The sequence below is a fragment of the Stylophora pistillata genome, chromosome 10, assembly GCF_964205215.1.
Source record: "Stylophora pistillata chromosome 10, jaStyPist1.2, whole genome shotgun sequence".
NCBI classification, from domain to species: domain Eukaryota; kingdom Metazoa; phylum Cnidaria; class Anthozoa; order Scleractinia; family Pocilloporidae; genus Stylophora; species Stylophora pistillata.
In genome coordinates, this window is record NC_142528.1 from 3683388 (window position 1) to 3703060 (window position 19673).

A 19673-nucleotide genomic window follows, 5' to 3' on the forward strand; every position below is an offset into this window, starting at 1 on the left:
TTGTTCGAGTCCAGTCTACGAGAGTAAACAAACTGCGGGGACTGGGCTTGAAACACGATAGTACCGGTGAGTTTATTTTGATTATTTAGTATAAATCAACACTTATCGTGTGCAATTTTAGCATGTTAATTTTTTGCGAAACACCATCTTTCAAATATACAAGTTACTTTTATTCTGATAATTATGTTAACAGTCGTTAACAGTCGTTAACAGTTGATGGAGTGTTCGAAACAAGCCAGTTGTGTTTATAGCACAGCGGTATTCAAGTGGCGCGAATAGTTACCCGGGAATAATGAAACATGGCGACCCTCCAGAAGTAGAGTGCTCTACTTTTTCACTGGTAAAGAAGATAAACTTGAAATGTTCAGTGCACAGAAACTGGATATAAAAGCTACTGAGCTTAAGGCTGGGTTGTTGCTTTCTGAACCTTTACATGACGAAGGACCTAAAGAAGAAGAGAATATTGAAAGAGCAGTCTGTTCTTACTCAAATGAATCAGAGCGCTTTTTGTTAAAAGACAGAAGCTTTTCAAGGCAGTATGCTCAGATCTATTCAGTCCGCATCATGGCAATGAGGAAGAAGTTAGCAACAGCTGCAAGAAGGAAATGGGGTTTGTTATCGATCTACTTTAACAAAAATTTAGCTTGTAGTTACGTTTTGTGAGAGTTGGAAAACCTGCCATGGTAGTTTTGATCGGTTTACAATCTATGATATCTGAACTCTTATTCCATCAACCAAAAATATTGTTGGTGCTGTTAATGTCAGTGGGAGTAGCATTGAGGGTAGTTGTGCAACTGTGGTAGCAGATTTTGAAATTTCTGAAATTGTGCCTTTCAGGTGGGACGGAGAGCACTTTTAAAATAAAGAAACTGTCTGAAGTGAAAACGGATGAAAAATGTTTTGTTATCGGAACGCTATTCAAGAAAATGGAAATGAAACCTAGTATTTTAAAGGAAATAAGTGAAGAGGTATGTTTGATGTGAGACTCAAAATAATTAAACTGCCATTTATGATTATACAATTTCTTCAAACTTGTCGTCAAAGTGTTATGCATATAGTATGAGGTATTTGATTGATAGATATTCAAATTAACTGTATGGTTGGAGTTGAAACTTGCATACTAAAGTAGATACCACAACTGTAATGACTATTACTTTTCTCAACGGATTGTGAAGTAGTTTGTTTTGTTGGCAGCATAATTTGATGCCACAGCCCTCCAGAGAGAGATTTACAGAAGATAGTGATGAACTTGTCATAGAGGATGAAACAGAGAGAGTGTCACTTACTGGTAACATACAAGTTGGAACGTGTGTAACAGGTATTTTAGCATACATACATACATAAACTGTATTGAAGTGTCAAGGTATTTAGCTAAAAGCTAATTGTGGACACTATAAATGAATAACATGAGTATAATATAAGATTAAATAGAGTCTATGTAAATACACATACATAGAGACTTACAGTGGAACCCCGCCATACGACCACCCTGATAATACGACCACCCCGTTATTGCGACCACTTTTTTGTGGCCCGAACAAAAGCCCACTCATTTCTTATCTGAAAACCCCGTTATTACGACCAACAACCACCTTTGGGAGTCCCAAGTCGTTATTTTCTTCATAAAATTACCCTACGATTCAAGCAAACAAATGTTCCACAACTCAAGACTCGAGGAACCGAAACCATCATCTTACGGTAGCTCATTTGAATGTTCACTCCATGGCGTCCCATGAAAATTTTCACCTCATCGAACAAATAGTTGTTAACTATGATATATTTACAATTTCGGAGACCTGGTTGGATCCTTCAGTTCGCGATTGTGACTTAAATATACCTGGCTACATTCTAACTAGGTGAGATCGTGGAACTCAGAAAAAAGGAGGGCTTATCGTTTACGCTAAGAACAAGTTTAAAGCTTCTGTGCTGGATACTTAGTCTGCTGTATCCGAACACGACTTTCAGCAGTTATGGCTTAAAGTTCAATGCAGGAAATTGAGATCTTTCTTGTTATCCACAGTATATAGACCTCCTGACGCTCCGATAAGTTTTCTGGAGGATTTAACTAAAACAGTCGTCAATTCTTTACTACAAGGCGTAAACGTTGTAATACTGGGAGACCTAAATTGTGACGTCCTTGGAAATGAGTCCGATGGTCGTGCCTTGTCTGATTTCTGCTTACGCTTTAATCTTGCACAGATGGTAAAATTTCCTACCAGGGTGACCGAAACATCAAAATCAATCATCGACGTTGTTTTAACCACAAACGAAAGTATCATCAGTTCGTGTGATGTGAAGGTGCGTGCAACTTAGTTTGCATGTCAATGAAGTTGAAAACACCAAGGTCCCATTATGCATATGTTACTACCAGGAGCTATAAACACTATGACCCAAACAAGTTCCTTAGCGATTTGGAAAATGTCCCTATTCATATGGTTGAATTTTTCAATGATGTCGATGATCGAGTATATGCTTTTAACTGTTTATTTCTTGAGGCTTTGAGTGATCATGCCCCAATCAAGCGAATCAAGATAAAATCAAAACCTAATCCATTTATCTCTCTTGAGATTAAACAACTCATGAATACGTGTGATGCTTGGCATAAAAGCGAAATGAAAACAGGCGACAAACTACACTGGAACGTTTACTGCTTTTTTCGCCAAGAAGTCAAACGCGAAATTAGATTTGCGGAAATGGAACACGTTCAATCAGAGCTTCGAAATACTAATGGAAATACTAACTCCATCTGGAAAATTATTAACCGAGTAATCCCAAAGAAAAACACATCATCTTTAATGGCCACAGAAGATTCTAACACCCTAGCCAACAAGTTCAACAAGTTCTATACCAATGTTGGACCAACAGCAGCTAAAAAGGCCTCCGCTCTTGCCGTTAAGCACGGACTAACCTTCCAGGATATAAATCAGCATCCTACTAGCATCAGCGATGAGGAATGCGTAAAGTTCAGATTCCATCCTGTTACTGACGAAGATGTTTCGAAGATTATAAGAAATCTTCCACCTGATAAAGCACCCGATATGATAAAATGACTGCTAGACTGATAAAAGACAGCTCACCTGCGATTGTCCCAATCATTACCAACCTTATTAATGGGTCGTTTTCTCAAAACTCCTTTCCTAATGCTTGGAAAATGGCTGAAGTCATTCCCATTCGAAAGTCTGGTGACTATGAGGATCCTGCCAACACACATCCTATATCACTGTTGCCTATTCTGTCTAAAGTATGCGAAAGATCTGCACTCTCTCAATTTACAGATTTCTTAGATTCAAATAGCATTATGCATCACTCACAAAGTGGGAACAGAAAACACCATTCCACGGAAACGGCTTTACTCCACTACACTGATGAATTGCTGAAGAACATGGATAATAAGAAAATATCTGTAATCGTCTTACTAGACATGTTGAAAGCATTTGATAGCAACCGTCATGATCTGTAAATTAACAAACTCCATAAATTAGGTGTTTCATTTGCTACGTGTTCTTGGTTCCTAAGCTACTTTTCGCAGCGTAGGCAAGTTGTCAAGATAGAGGATTCCCTATCTGAGCCACTTCCGTTGAAGGCAGGGGTCCCCCAGGGATCCATCTTAGGCCCCTTCCTGTTTACCCTTTACGTGAACGATCTTCTCTAGGTCCCTAAACACTGTAGAGCACTGGGTTACGTGGATGACACCAAAGTTTTTATGGCACTTCCTTCTAGTCAGCTTTTGGAAGCTGTGGCTGCTGTAAATCAAGACCTCAGGGATATATCCAGTTGGTGCTGTGCCCACTCTGCTAATCAACCCCGACAAGACAAAACTAATTTTTTTTGGCGTTCCACAACTTACAAGAAGTATATCAACTTTACCACCTGTGATGTTGCTAGGGAAGGATGTAAAGCCTTCCTATGTTACCAAAGACTTGGGTGTACACATCGATTGTCACCTCAACTATAACGAACATATTGCGAAAACTGCTTCAACCTGTACATACATGTTAAACCACGTTAATAGGATAAAACATCTCCTAGACAGTAAAACTCTTGTTTTCTTGATGAACACTTTTATATTTAGTAGGTTATATTATTGCTCCATGGTTTGGAGCAACACGACAAAAGAAAACGTCAAAAAACTTCAATTAATCCAAAATTTTGCATGTAGAATCGTTTTAGGCCTTAAGAAATACGACCATGTCACGGAAGGCCTGAAATCTCTAAATTGGCTATATGTGAACGATAGACTGCTTACAAACGACTTATCAATGGTCCATAAGTGTATTCATGATCAGGTACCCAGCTACCTTACTGGAAAATTTATTCAGCGTTCGAAGATTCACGACAAAAACACCAGATACAGTGGTGAATCAGACCTCCCAATTTGTAGATTAAAAACAGGGCAACAATCATTTGCTTTTCGGGGTGCAAAGCTGTATAATAACCTTCCAAACGAGATTAAGAAAACCTCTGACGTAAAAAAGTTTAAGGCTAAAGTCTATAATTATTTTTTAAATCTGTAATTTTTAATTTTAGCATACTATGATATATTCATGTAATTAGTTGTTAGCATTGATGGCGAAAGAGCCCTAGACAGGGAGCTGTTCAAATAAAGTATGTCAATACGACCAGTCAAAATGCTTGGTGGGGCTGCTGAATGAAGACAGACTCAATCTGACAAATAACACATTAAATTTTTATTCAATGTTTTTAGGTAGACATTGTTGTGGTCAGCATGTTCAGTCGATAACATGCGGAAAGGAAATTACAGCAAGTAAAGAAAATGAATGAACAGGCTCCACATCGCTGTGAGAACATGTTTACGTTTCAGTGTCTCGCAAATATTCATAAGTCAGAGTAGCATTTGGAGGGCTCTGAAAATTATTTCGCCTTTTTGTTTCTGTTCCCTTCCTCCGTGGCTCTTCTCTTCAAGTCCCTGTCCTTTTCTTTCCTCGCCAATGGGTTATTTGGAACGTCTAGTAATTTGTTAAGCATATCCACATTTCTTGGCTTTCCAGTAAGCTTGTACACGCATGGTATTTCCATCCCGTAGCCCCCGCCACGATTAACGGCTTTCCTAACAACTTGAACTTGTCCTTTCCTTCCTAAGGTTGATTGTATAGCGAAATTAAAGGTGCTGTACATGTTTAAAGCGTGTTGCATCATAGTGTGACCCTAACTCGTTAGTACGACCACCCTGTTAATACAACCAATTTTCCATGGCCCGAAGGTGATCTTATCAACGGGGTTCCACTGTACTTCATCTATCACTCTCAAATAGGTGTGGATCATGGGTCGTTGACAACAGTGGTAATAACAGGTGAACTAAAAAGAAGGAATTAACTCTACCAATGCATCAGAAGACCTTCACTGCAATTGACTCAAACTATTGGAGTCAGCCTTTTACAGCACAGCAAAACTTACCATGATCATGGATCAGACTTTAAATACCTAACTGACAAATAACTTCTCACATGACTCTGAGGTTAACATCTACTCAGTTTGTAGCAGTCACTGTCAACATTAAAAGCCCTTTACAGGACTACTGTTTGCTGTAATGATCAGACCACCTGGCCAACTGTACTTTTGGGCTCAAACTATTAACTGTTTTAAGTTCTTATTCATTGTTATTTGCCAATTTCAGGAAGTTTAGTAGCTCTCTGTGGTCGTACAATTGACAGTGGTAAATTTGCTGTTGAAGATTATTGTTTCAGTGGCCTTCCTTACCAAACTGTACCAAACCTTGATAAACATTTGTCCAAGGGTGAAGATTGGTGAGATGGTTTCTGTAAAGTTTTCTCTCATGCCGTATTTGTATTTGTTATATTCATTCATGAGATATATATTTATAAACAAAGGGTGACTTTAAGAAAGCTTCAGCTCTTAATTAGTAGACACAAAGGAAACGCACAGAGTTTGGGGCAAAACACAATTTATTGAAAAGTACAGGCTGTAAAATAAAACTCGGGAGGGTAGGGAGGGTAAAACAAGCGAGGAGAGGCCGCAAATGACCTTTGAAACGACGCTGAACTCTAAATAACCGAGAAGAAACATGACACGGATATTAAAAGACAAATGACACAAAGGGGAGCAGTGTCACTAATTAAGTGCTTTGACAAAGCCAAAACCACCAAAGTAATGTGCTGACCAACTCAAATCTTTCTTTTACTCCCTCATAGATTCTTAGAGTGAGCTGTGTGATAGGGCTGGTCACCATTTATTTGTCTTCATGACAAACTTCTTGATAAGCCTAAAGAGGCCTATTAAAGGACTTAATTTTCATTTTAAATTTTAGTTATGTTGCATTTATCTCTGGTCTTGGATTTGGTGATAAAAGTCAGGATTTACTCGGCCTTCAGATGTTTTCTGATTTGGTGATTGGAGAACTTGGTAGTGTACAGGTGAGATTTGTTTCATATTGAGAGTAAAATTCTTTACCAAAATGAAGTAAAACCTCTGGAAATGATCTCATAGCCCCTTCCTTGGTAGGGCATATTGCCAGCTGAATTGTAGCTTGGAAAGGAATGCATTCAACATATTGTATCAGGAAAGGTTTGATTGCAAGTGTTTGTTATTCATCTCTAGACTTTTTCTTAGGTGGAGATTTTTTCAGGGTGAGCAGAAAAATATTCTGCTATCAAGTTCATTCTTTTACTAGTTGCCATCACTTGCAATGTTGAGAATTTCAAATGGCTTTTCATGCTGGACAATCATTCTCATTTTGCATTGTGGGACAAATTCACTTTTCTGTATGATTCCTCTTTGAAGATGAAATAGGAAATTGTCATTGACTTTGTTTAAGAAAATTTGATGCACATTTAATACATGTACCTTATTCTATTCTTGCCTTGTCTCCAGCATGTCAATTGACCAGTGAGCAAACTCTGCTTTAACCAAATCCTCCTTTTGTCACAAGTTGGGCATCAACAAGAGCTGTTCATTAACCCCTTTGCTTTTCACACCACATTGCTTTTTTACTGCAATACTCTAGAACTATACGACAGTAGGCACATGTAGTCATAGACTGCCTTTTATTTATCACTTGTTAACCACTTATTAACATTGCAATGTCACTTTGGGAACCAAAGAAAACAAGACTCCAAACAAGGATGATGAGTTAATAATTTTTCCACTTTGTAAATTATTTTCCTTTTGAATGGATTTGTGCCTCAATAGTAGATCCTCTTACTACAGGTACAGTGTATGACCCAAAATTGAGACCTCAATGATCATGTCAAATTCAGTAACCTCCACCTATATTTTGAATAAATCAACGAAGTTGAAATGGTAAATTGGCCACCGTTACGATTATAGAAGCTGATGTTTCGAGCGTTAGCCCTTCATCGTAGCGAATAGGGGAATTGTGGGTTGTGTGTGCTTTCAAAGGCAGAGAAAGGAGCTATGTGATTGGTGGGAACATGGCAATGAGAATAAAATGAATAAATTAGTGGAATGAAAAGCATTCGTTTTGGTAAATGGGACCTAGCGATGCCAATCTTTTTGTAGGTTTTGTCGAACACCAATTTTTCAGCCAATACAACAGTTCCAAACCTGAACTCTACGGTCGCTACATCAACGACTGTATCGGCGCCACCTCGTCTACCAGAGAGGACCTGACTCAATTCATAACCGCAGTCAATTCTTTTCACCTGGCTCTGAAATATACCTGGGAAATTTCTGACAATTCTCTATCCTTTTTAGACATCAAAGTTTCAATTGAAGGCAATGGTTTATGCACTAGTGTGTATTACAAACCTACAGACTCGCATAATTACTTGTTATATTTGTCTTCGCATCCATCTCACGTTAAGAATTCCATTCCTTTTTCTCAGTTTCTAAGACTTCGTCGTTTATGTAGTGATGACTCTGATTTCCACCACAAATCAGAGTCAATGTGCCAGTTTTTCGATAAATGCGGTTACCCTGATTCTGTCGTTCAAGCGGATTACCACCATGCCCAATTTATTGATCGACATTCAGCAATACAAACGTCACAAAAGGAAGATTCCGACCGCATTCCATTCACTCTCACGTTTCACCCTCGCAACCACTCAGTTAAATCCATCATTCTTAAAAACTTCAAATTCAAAACGATCCAGAGACAAGCACTATCTTTTCGCAGCCTCCGCTCATTTCATTTAAACGCGACAAAAACATAGGCAATTTTTTGGTCAGAAGTTCTTGTCAGACTAATGACCAACCAGGTACTTTTAAATGCACCCGTGCATGATGCAAAACGTGTCTTTTCATTCACAACACTGAGAAAATATCGTGACCCAAACAATCCATTAAGATCACCGATCACTTCACGTGCACCTCCGCCAATGTAATCTATATCATAACTTGTACTTATTGCAAAAAGATTTACATCGGCGAAACAGGCAGAAGACTAGGTGACCGATTCCGAGAACACCTTTGTGACGTGGAGAGGAATGACAAGGACACATCGAAACCAGTCGCTAGACATTTTAATTTACCTAACCATTCTAAGCAACACATGGCATTCTGCGGTCTTTCCTTACACTTAGGTAGCACGGAAAGCCGGAAAGCCGGAAAACTCTTGAACAAAAGCTCATCTTTCAAACCTGCTGTCTAAATCCCACAGGTATCAATGAACGCTTTTCATTCCACTAATTTATTCGTGTTTTTCTCATTGCCAGGTTCCCACCAATCACGTAGCTCCTTTTTCTGCCTTTAAAGGCACTCACAACCCACAATTCCCCTATTCGCTCCAACAAAGGGCTAACGCTCAAAACGTCAGCTTTTATAATCGAAACGGTGTCCAAGTTACCATTTCAACTTTGTTGATATATTCAAATTATTTCGTTACCCCCACCAACGCAGCCCCAAACAGTTTCTTTAGAAACTATCAGCCTTTATCCACCTATATTTGATTGCATAGTTTATGAATTTAAAATGGTCTCTAGCTGGAAGTTGATTTTGCTTTGTAACACAATGGATAACTAGGATCAGGAATCTTGTTCAAAGATAAGCAGAGTTATCATTGCTGGAAATGCCTTGAGCCATTATACCGTTAATAAAGACAGTGAAGCAAAGGTACACTATTTAAAACTTTTGGCTAGTGTCTAACTTAGTTGTAGTTTTACACCTTTAGGAGGCCAAAAAAGTTTTCTTTTTTTCTCTGTGTTTGCTTTAGATGTAGTGTGAATTAGCTTCCATCAAATTATGATGGACAGCTTTTTATTGTGAAAAGAGTGTTATGGAGTTTTCCTATAAATATAAAATAGAGTAATCAAAATGTAGATTTGTGATTGGGGCAAACAATGCATTAAAACATGACTGTTCCCCAACAGGCAAAGTATTTGACTAGAAATACTGAGGCTGGTAGTGTGGAGGCTATGAAGTGTTTGGATGAATTTGTAATGCAACTGGCTGTAAGTTATGCAGAAAGTCTATGAAGTTAAGATTTTGAAATCTTACTTAATGAATTGTGGTTTTCTGAATAACATACAACACTGATGAACAAAATGGTATATTAATTGGCATTTCCCCCACTAGTCATGTGTTCCAGTTGACATAATGCCTGGGGAGTTTGATCCAGCTAATCACACAGTGCCCCAGCAGCCTCTTCATCGCTGCATGTTTCCCCAAGCAGCTGATTATCCAACTTTTCAAAGTGTGACCAACCCATATGAAGCTGTAATTGGTGGAGTAAGGTAAGTGTTCCACAGAGTACAACCTGTGTTCTGTATTGTAACTTGATGAGTAAAGTAAGGAAATTCATAAGTACTACGTACTTGGTTAAGCTGCTACATAATCTGTGTATCTTGCTGGTGCCAATTTGAGGGTGTCCCGAAAACACTGACCTCCAGTCCATGGACCCCCCTATGGACCTGGTCCATGGACCCCTGTATGGACCAGTCTATGGACCCCCCTTTATGGACCCCCCATGAAAAGATAATGATAACAATGACAACTTATAGATATTTGACTTACTGTTGTTTTTTTGTTCGTGGTGGTGAACAAACTAAAGAACTAATATAATTTTCCAAATATTACAGTGGCAATGAAAGGAGGAAAAAAGCAGACTAAAAAGTAAAAAAAAAAAAAGAGAAAGGAAAAGACCATTCTCACACACAACTGGGAGCCATCTAATGCCAAGCCGACCGTGCAGCCCGACCTTTATTATATCAACACGATGAACCATTAGGGTTACAACACTAACAAAACAGCCAAAACTGAGCCTAGATACAGCAGATTGACATGCATGAATAACTGGAACTAAGGCACTACTTGAAATCCTATATCCCTAAAAACATATGGAGGGTGGGTGGGTGGAGAAGCTCAGGCAATGGCGGAAGGCAACAAATCAACTGAACCTTGAAATGCCATGTGACCTGGAGACCCCCAACACACTCGAACCCATTCTCCCAGCTGCATGTGAGAAAAACGTTTTCCGCTTCTTTCGTCCCTCAGCCAGCGGAAAACCACACAACTTAGCTAACTTGTGTATATATATCCTTCTGCATTTGCTGCTACTAATTGTCTCCGCCGTTTTGTTCGGCTCAATCCCTCGCGTGTTCACTGACTTGACCCAGGCATCACAAATAGTCTTTGACAAAGAAATTATATTGTGGAAGACTGGGACGAGTCAATGAACACACGGGGGAACGAGCTGAACAAAATGGTGGAGGTAATTAGTGGCAGCGAATGCAGAAGGATGTGTATACACGAGTTAGCTAGGTTATTGATCTTTTCCTTTCTTTTTTTTTTGTACTTTTTAGTCAGCTTTTTTCCTCCTTTCATTGCCACGGTAAGATTTGGAATATTATATTAGTTCTTTAGTTTGTTCGCCAGTGCGAACAAAAAAACAGAGGTAAGTCAAATCTCTATAAGTTGTCATTGTTATTGTTGTCTTTTCATGGGGGGTCCGTAAAGGGGGGTTTGTAGGGGGTCTGTGAACCGGTCCATACAGGGGTCTGTGGACCAGGTCTGTAGGGGGGGGTCCATGGACTGGGGGTCAGTGTTTTTGGGACACCCCCAATTTGTTGCTAATCCTTTATTCTCTTGAGCAAAACAAATTATACAGTTGACCAGGACTTGTTGATTAAGGTGTTTGTGATGTAAATCTCATCTATAATCATAAAAAGAGAAATTCCTCATGAATTTTATGGTTATGTTCATTTTAAAACTATATTATTTCGCAGAATCCTTGGAACTTCAGGACAAAACATTCAAGACATTTCCAAGGTTTCAACTTTTGAGGATGGTTTGGATATTCTTGAACACAACATGATTTGGGGCCACATTGCACCCACAGCCCCAGACACCCTAGGTACTTGAGGAATTCACTTTTTTATGCACAAGGGAACATAGAGGTTTAGGGAGAGCAGAGAGAATGCAAGTTTTAACAGATTTTTTGGGCCAGATATCTTACATAAGGTGTAACGTAAACCACAGTTTTATGCAATCAGTAGGCCTTAGGCTTTCTCTTGAAGAGAGTGCATTTGATTATAATTGTTCTTCTACTGCAAGCCTTTGACCCTCTAGATGTTGTTCACCAAAGCAAATGCTCAGATGAAAGGTTTAGCTCAACTGAGGATTGTTTAGGATGCAGTGTTGTTAAACAACAGCTAAACTTTGTTTAAATAATGTAATTTACTGACTGTTAGTCTTAGGGATATAGTTCATAATAAATCAAGTTGGGTGGTGATTTCTAAATGAAGGTGATGAACAAAAAGGACTGCAAAAAGCAGCAGATACTTTGTTTTAGAGCTGTGTTCAACTGGGTCCACTTCGAGTTATCTGGGTGAGCTGTTGCCATGAAGGAAAATGAGTGGCCTGGTGGTTAGGGTACTGGATTCCTGATCAGAAATGTACTTGTTCAAGCCCTGACTGACTCCTTGTGTTGTGTTTTTGGGCAGGGCACATTAGTTTCAAAGTATCTCTTCCCACCCAGAAATCCTGAGGAGTAACTAGGCAATGGACTGGCCTCCCTGCAGGATGAAGGAGTAATGTTTGTTGTCACTTTGGGATATGATAATAGGATAGGCTGTAGCAGTTTGTGCAGTTTAGCTCGCAAGCTAACTAACTGGAATCTTGATTGCTTACCGACAAGTGCTCATCATAGGTTTTTTCAGCAATGGTGATCTGCTTTTGGATGACCACTTGCCATTTACACATTTTTTTTTTTTTCAGGGTGCTACCCATACTATGAAAAGGATCCTTTTATTCTGGAGAAATGTCCCCATGTGTACTTTGTTGGCAATCAACACAAGTATGCAAGCAAAGTTATCCAGGGTAAGCCTTCTGGTAACAATGAATCAATCAAAGAGAAGAATGTCTTTGTTCAGCCTTCATTTTAGTTTTTAATTACCTTATTTCTCTCTTTAGATGAAAATGGCCAGAAAGTGTTATTGGTGACAGTTCCTGCCTTCTCCAGTACTAAGACATGTGTGATGCTAAATCTAAGAACACTAACCTGCCACCCAATTAACTTTTCTTCTTTCCCATTGACACCAGATGTTGAGGCATTAAGTGAAGCAAAGGTGGAAATTTAATTGTAAACAAAGGTTGTTTTTTCATTAATAGACATTGTGTTGTTTCCATAGTTTTAGTGAAAGAACAATCAAGTCATCAGATAGTGCCTTCTTTGTAAATTGAGGTTGTGTTGTGTTTCCTCATTACGGACTACAAAAGAAACTAGCTCAATTTGCAGGATATAAAGTCAAGGTTTGCTTCAGTTCCCAATTATCCATGGGTGTTCTGCTTAAAATATAATTTTCCTCTCCCATGCACACCCTTTTATGTGCATTGATGTGCAAAGCATTTCATTGTCAGGTTTGTGATCTATAGGTGGATTTAAAGGCATCCATTGTAAACCCTAGATTCCACACCTTTTGCACACAGCATACTTGAAAAGGACATAATTTATTCAGATTGTAACTTTTCCTGTCATGTGACACCCTCATTCAAAGGAGAACACTTAATTAGGTTTAGTGATTAATAAAACATTAAAGATGTGTAGCAAAGGACACAGCCTCATACATAAAGTGGTTTTATACATTTTTTGATAAAAGATAGAAGGGAAAAGTGAACAAGCAAATCTATCCAAATCAGTTTTGTGAGTTTGGTGAAATAAAGTACAATATCATGAAGTGGATGGGAAAGACGTTCAAAATAACCATGACAGAGAAAAATAACTCAAATTTTATTTCATCGAATACCTAAATTTACTAGAATTTAGTTCAAAGCATCTTTTTAATCCAAACAAAAATTACTCCAAAAGAGCACATATTTAACATTTCTCTAACAATAACACAAAATAACTTTGGTTTAAAGCCATCTTATATTTGGGATGTGTAAATATGTCTTTTAAATTAATGTTAATTACAGTAAAAACCCACAAATAAGAACCTACATTTTTAGGAGTTAGCCTAAACAGGTTCTTATATAAATGGTACTTAACAAAATTTTAGGCTATTTAGGTTCTTAACACAAGTTCTTATTCTTGGAGAAAAACACACCTGCATAACAAGTTGGTAATTGTCCTATATTTTGTAACTACATATTTTGCACTCATTTTTCTTAAGAAAATCATGTTTTACAGCAATGACAATCTGGTTTTTCTTCGATTATGATTACAGTAAATAATTTCAGTGTACCTGTAATGTACTATATGATTTTAGAAAATAAGAACCTATTTTAATTTTCTTAGGCTAAATAGGTTCTTGTTCATAGGGGGGTATAAATGGCAAATTTTAGGCTAACAGGTTCTTAATATTTAGGTTCTTACTTGTGGGTTTTTACTGTACTTTAAATTTTTTAATCTTTCTAACTGAAGTCATCAATCAGAATTACATTAATCTAACAGTTTACTATCTTCAACAAATTTATACATTAATGTAAATTATAACTCTCATCCTAGCAAATAAGACAAATGAATAAAGGCTGAAAGTTTCTGTGGTGCTGCGTCAAGGTAATTTGGTTATATCAACTAACTTGAAATTGTAAATTGGCCACCGTAATGAGTTAAAAAGCTGATGTTTCAAGCGTTAGCCCTTCATCAGAGCAAAGGGCTAACACTGAAAACATCAGCTTTTGAACTCATTACAGTGGCCAATTTACAATTGCAACTTAGTTGATATAACCAAATGACCTAGCAAATAAGAATACACTAGCTTAAAAAGTACAAGACTTTCCAATTACTGATAAGTAATTTCAAATATATTACTGACATTTGTGCATGAAATGAGAGGCACTAATTAAAGGGAAATGCTTCACTGCATGATGTCAATTCAATTAATTTCACCACCTTATAATCTCTTGTTAAGTCTTTACTTTGCAATATGTCACAGTACTCTCAATGACAGCAGTATTATAATTATGATCAAATAATAGTAACTTACACTAAACAAAGCCATTTTTAATGAGCAATCACCCCTTGGAGGGTTTTCTTTTTTGTCTAATAAATTGAATTATGTATCAGGAAAAAAGCACAAATTGGTGCAAGTCTTAGAAGGTATAGTGTGAAACAACATCAATTAAGATGTCATTAAGACCCAAACGAGGGAGAATAATGAGATTGATGAGAATTACTCAAACTTGAGCTGTAGTTGTTCAAAGGTCCACAACGTCATACAGCAATAAAATTGCTGCCAGTGGATGAGGCTGATTGTTCTGTAGACAGTTATTAGATGAATATCAATTTATCAAGAAGATCATGGTGTCCAATCTGGAAATTAATACGTTGTCTGCTGGAAAGGAATTTATCAGCAAAAATGTACCAAAAAAGAGTGATCACAAATTCCAAGAGAATCAGACTTGATTATTTCAAGGAACTGCAACAAACAGGAATGATGAACAGAACACTTGACTTCTTTATAAAAAAAAAAAATTACCAAATGTTTTATTTCAATTAAGATTAAATGTTACAAAATGATATGCTGTTCTTACTTATCAGTCAATTGGGGTGTTCAGACATGAGTTAGTGAGCATGACTGAGGTTTTAAATTTGACATTGAAAGAATTTTTCAGAGTCATATCTCCAGTTGACTGAACTGTCTAAAATTACCCTAAGCCCGAGACACTCCACAAAGAATGCATTCTGCTGCTTTTATATTAAACAGGGCTGTGTAAAACTGCAACCCCTGCTGCAGCCCGACATCTTGTCATAGGAACTACATCTTCCCACTGGTCATTCCTTGGATCATAGGCCTCCACTGTGTTAAGATATGATGGGCCATCAATACCTCCAACAGCATAAACCCAGCAACCATAAGTCATCACACAAACACCATCCCGACATGAATTGAGAGGAGCAACTTCTATCCATGCATTTTTACGGGGTTCAAACATCTCAACTATATCAAGCCTTGATGCACCATCAAAACCACCGATGGCATAGATGTAACCATCTAAAGCTGCAGCACCAATCCCAGCTCTGGGCCGACTCATGGGGGGTAGAAGAGTCCATCTGTTTGTATGAGGATCATAGTATTCGATCGAGTTGAGGAATGAGACTCCATCATTACCACCAATCACAAAGATGCGGTCTCCAAGCTGTGCCACTCCTGTTTGAAAAACATTAATTATTATCACTACATGCTGCCAAATGACAAACTGCCCTCTCTAAAACAGTACTTTTTGTGAGCCAAACAGCAAAGTGTGGGCTGTAAATGACATTTGTCACCCTGACACATTTTACTAAATGAATTTGTGTGATTTGGCCTTGTGTATTGATAATAATGATAATCACATGACTTTTGGAGGGCATATAATTTATTTGTGTCCCTCGTAGCATCATTTGCACCCTCACTCTGCTTGGGCGCAGATGATGGTATTCTGCCCACAAATAAACTATATGCCCTCCAAAAGTCAGGTGATTGTCCTATTAGAACTCTCACTAGCAACAATGATCTATCTTGTGTACAATTCACAATCTATAGATTCCTATTTATAATTACTGATGTTTTCCTTTAAAACTTTACTAGTCGTTTTGAAGTATAAAAACTGTCTTTTCTTATTTTAACTTTTGATATGCCTTCTGTGAAATAAGAAATCTTGATTTTAGAGTAAAGCCTCTCGTAAATTTTGTTTTTGCATGCTATACTGTAGAGAACTAAGGGTGAAGAAATGAATGAATCAACAAAAGAGTGAATGAATATTACACCCACATAGAATTAAATTGATCATCTGCAAAAATTCCTTGCTTGTTCAAATAAGTATATCCTGACGAGTCCTATTTAATTTGTAATATTTAAGTGATGCGAGTCCTTTGGCCTTTGTGGGCCTTTGAAGGTCTTTTTGTGTGTACCAAAGTCTCTTCTTGAATATGCACTGTGACAAGTATCCACATAAGAAATCCATTCATGTTTTGTATCTTGACACTAATAAGCCATTCATAAATTTCAATTGATAGCATGAAATTTTCATCCTTTCTGAATGATCACAAACAACCACAAAAAGAACTGTGGGGAATTTGTTACATACCGGGGAAACTGCGTGTAATATTTGTAGGTGCAACAAAACTCCAAATATCAACCAGTGGGTCATATCTTTCAACTGTTTTTAAACATGATCGCCCATCATAGCCACCCATTGCATACATTGCTTCCCCAAGAACACCAACTCCAACACCAGAGCGACTTGTATTCAGTGCCTTGACATACATCCACTGGTTTGTCTCTAACGAAAAGCGTTCCACTGTGTTCAAGCGTGAATATCCATCTGAACCACCAACAGCATACAGGAAGCCTCCTAAACTTCCTGTGCCAAGCTGTTGTCTTGGGACATTGAGTGATGGGGCTTGCTGCCAAATGTTTGTTTGTAAACTGATGACAAGGAAAAAAAATGAGATAAAATATTGTCGGCTAATTGACCATGCATACGTACAGCTTTAACTATCAGTTTAAACTTACATTTATCAGCAAAAGTGCAGTCGGAGAACTACTAACAATTTAAAGATATTTAGGGAAAAACCAATCTACAAACCTATGGGCCAATAAAAAGAAGAGAAGAGAAATATTGTTAGTTCATTTATATCTGCCAGAGATGCCAAGGTGATGTTGATCCAGCCTCTGTAATAGTAATAGATTTTGTTTGACCAGAAAATTACCTCCTAATGAGGGAGTGCCAAGATGTTATCATTGATGTTGCCACCAATCAAGTTGAGACCACCTATCTAGCACAATTTTTCTTGTACTATGTGTGACTCTAACGTATGTCTGTTTCATACTTCTCTTGGACTTCATTAATCTGAATTCAAATATAGGTGTAATTAGAGACTCAAGTGCCAATTTTTTTATATAACCCAAGGTGTGATTTTTAATCAATGTGTGACTTTGGTTACGGTTCAACACTTAAAGGCTTCAGCTTGTAGTTTGGTGTTCAGGTTAGACTACTGGACACAGACTATAGTAAACGGTGGAAATACGAATATTGTATGGGCTTCTGTGTGAATCACAGTTAAATGAATATCAAATTGGATCAACATCACTGAGCATTAAATTGACTTGTATAGCTAAATATCCTCGAATAGCTAGATATCCTCAACTACTAGTTTATCTTTTCACTTGGTGGTGAGTGGGTTGATGGCGACGTTGCTTAGTGGTGAGGTGCCTGGTAATCATCGTAACAGAGCTATCGTTCCAACAAATTAAGAAAGTGTTTTACAAGAGAAAGAAGAAGCTTTACCCCAGACTGTTTTAATAAAAATATGTTTCCGCTATTCAGCCTTCCTCGAGTTAAAACTGAGTATTATTAAAAATAAAGAAAAAAATTGAAATAAAGAAAAACAACTTACCTATAACACTCCACAGTATTTGAAATAGTTTCCCCGGCTTCTTTCCCCCCAACTGCATATAATGTTCCCATCATAGATTTTCTGGGTTTCATACGATCTGTGCGAAACAGTCCTCGCTGTTCAGGAATCAGATGGTAGTTTTTCGCTTCATCCAGTAAGTCTCTACATTTCAAATTCGATCGTATCAAGTTGTCTGCATCGATTCGGTCCAGAAGGTAATGTTTTGAAATCAAAGGCATTCGAACGAACTCGATCAAATGAGGAAGTTGTTTCACTCGATTGTTTAAGTCATGTTTAACCCAAGACATTACCGCTTCATACACTTCTTCCTCAGCAATAATGTTCAAGTCATCGCTTGAGATCACTTTCACCAGTAACTCACACGGTAGCAAAGCAGATTCCTCTGATTTCATAACCTCCCGAAAATTTTTCAACACATAATTGTCCACAACTTCAAGGAAATTTGTACAGCCATGAGTTTCAGTAAATTTCCTAATTCCCAAGCAGTTCGAAGGATCTAACTGTGTTTCCAAAAATTGACAGCATAAATCTCGCACTTCGTGAAATTGCACCAACGATGCCGTTGACAATATGGTTTGCACATTTTCGACATTGACATCAAGCTTTCCTGTGTAAGCAAAATCCACTAACATTTGGATCACAGAAGCATCTATATCTTTCATAGTAATAACTTTTTGTCGGCTCTCAACCAGATCGCTCGTAAACATGGCGTAGAAGTACGAACTGCAGGCTGCCAATACCGCCCTGTGAGTTGGAATATGTTCGTCTCCAATTTTAAGAACAACATCACACAGCTTAAGGCAATCTTTTCTGTGTTTGTTCATTGTTTCCAGAACATGGTCACTATGCGACAGAGGCGAATAAGGAGATGAACCATCCCAGCCCATAAATGCTCCTGCGACATCCATAACTCTGATTTTGATGATGTAAGTAATATTATTGTTCGTCGAGTATATGTAGGTGCGTTAGGCCTGGGCCTGCGTCAGCAAGTGGTCTCCTCGGAGCCCAGTAAGTGCCATCTCATATTTCTCATTAATATTTCACCACCTCATTATTTTTCCCGGCACGACTTTACTTTTCCGGAACGACCTTAAATTTTCTGACACGGTTTCTTCCGACAAGACTCTTTTCGGCACGACTTTTTCTGGTCTAACCCTAAGCAATTTATTGGTCTGTAAATCAAGAGTACCTAAGAAGGTTTACCTTAAAGATTTGACGTCATCTCGTCCAAATTTTATGGGCACTACTGCAGGCTTTGGTGAAGACGTTAACAGTCACATTGTTTTTTATTAACACACAAGGCCACAGGGGGCCCACACAAGCGGCGTGTCTGGTCGTTTGTTCGAAATATAAAGAAATGTATGGGAGAATATTGAAGAGTCGTAATATCGTAAACTTATATCAAGGAATGTCTATGTTAAGGCTCAAAATAAATGTAAACCTACCTCACTTGCTGTGTATTGTCGTTTCTGTGGTTCTAAATAACAAATTTGAGCGATTTGATAGATTTTAGAGGCTGGAGTCCTTTGGATTCAGTGCAGTGGTTCAATGCTTAGTTATCAAATCGTACCCTGAGCATTGTTTTTAATGACACACAATCTGACCCGCTCAGTCAATTCTTTTCGGTGTGCCACAAGGATCCATACTAGGCCCGTTACTATTTATTAAAAAGGGTTGTCCCTGAAGGGTCTTTCTCTGATTGATTGCCAGTGACGTCTGGTGTGCCACAAGGGTCTATTCTTGGCTCCCTGTTGTTCCTTTCTTACATAAATGACATGCCCGATGACTGGAGCCGGGTCTGGGCTATGGAATTCAACCCAACTAAATGTAAGGTTCTTCATATCTCCAAGAAGAATTCAGATCACCCACTGGGGCTCACAATAGGAACTACAGTATT

The 19673-nt window shown here is 38.1% G+C and overlaps 2 protein-coding genes across 3 annotated transcripts; one reads left to right on the forward strand and one right to left on the reverse strand.

Moving 5' to 3' along the window:
• The first annotated feature begins 179 nt into the window (after positions 1-179).
• On the forward strand, positions 180-16046 carry LOC111324790 (DNA polymerase delta subunit 2). Of its 2 annotated transcripts, XM_088736187.1 has the most exons (12): positions 180-610; positions 838-968; positions 1195-1318; positions 5636-5765; positions 6287-6392; positions 8959-9048; positions 9306-9386; positions 9511-9668; positions 11160-11287; positions 12151-12252; positions 12346-12500; positions 15081-16046. In XM_088736187.1, exons 1-12 carry the CDS (start codon positions 361-363, stop codon positions 15126-15128), a joined length of 1503 nt encoding a protein of 500 aa, XP_088592313.1. In that variant the 5' UTR covers positions 180-360; the 3' UTR covers positions 15129-16046. The 2 variants fall into 2 exon arrangements, with proteins under 2 accessions (XP_088592313.1, XP_088592314.1); XM_088736188.1 differs by lacking the exon at positions 15081-16046 and having other exon boundaries at positions 183-610; positions 12346-12986.
• On the reverse strand, positions 13147-18713 carry LOC111324762 (kelch-like protein 20). Its single transcript, XM_022928392.2, has 3 exons — positions 17756-18713; positions 16444-16784; positions 13147-15524 (listed from the first exon to the last, which is right to left on the reverse strand). The coding sequence occupies exons 1-3, from the start codon at positions 18682-18684 to the stop codon at positions 15073-15075; spliced, it is 1722 nt and encodes a 573-aa protein (XP_022784127.2). The 5' UTR covers positions 18685-18713; the 3' UTR covers positions 13147-15072.
• Between the last annotated feature and the right edge of the window lie 960 nt (positions 18714-19673).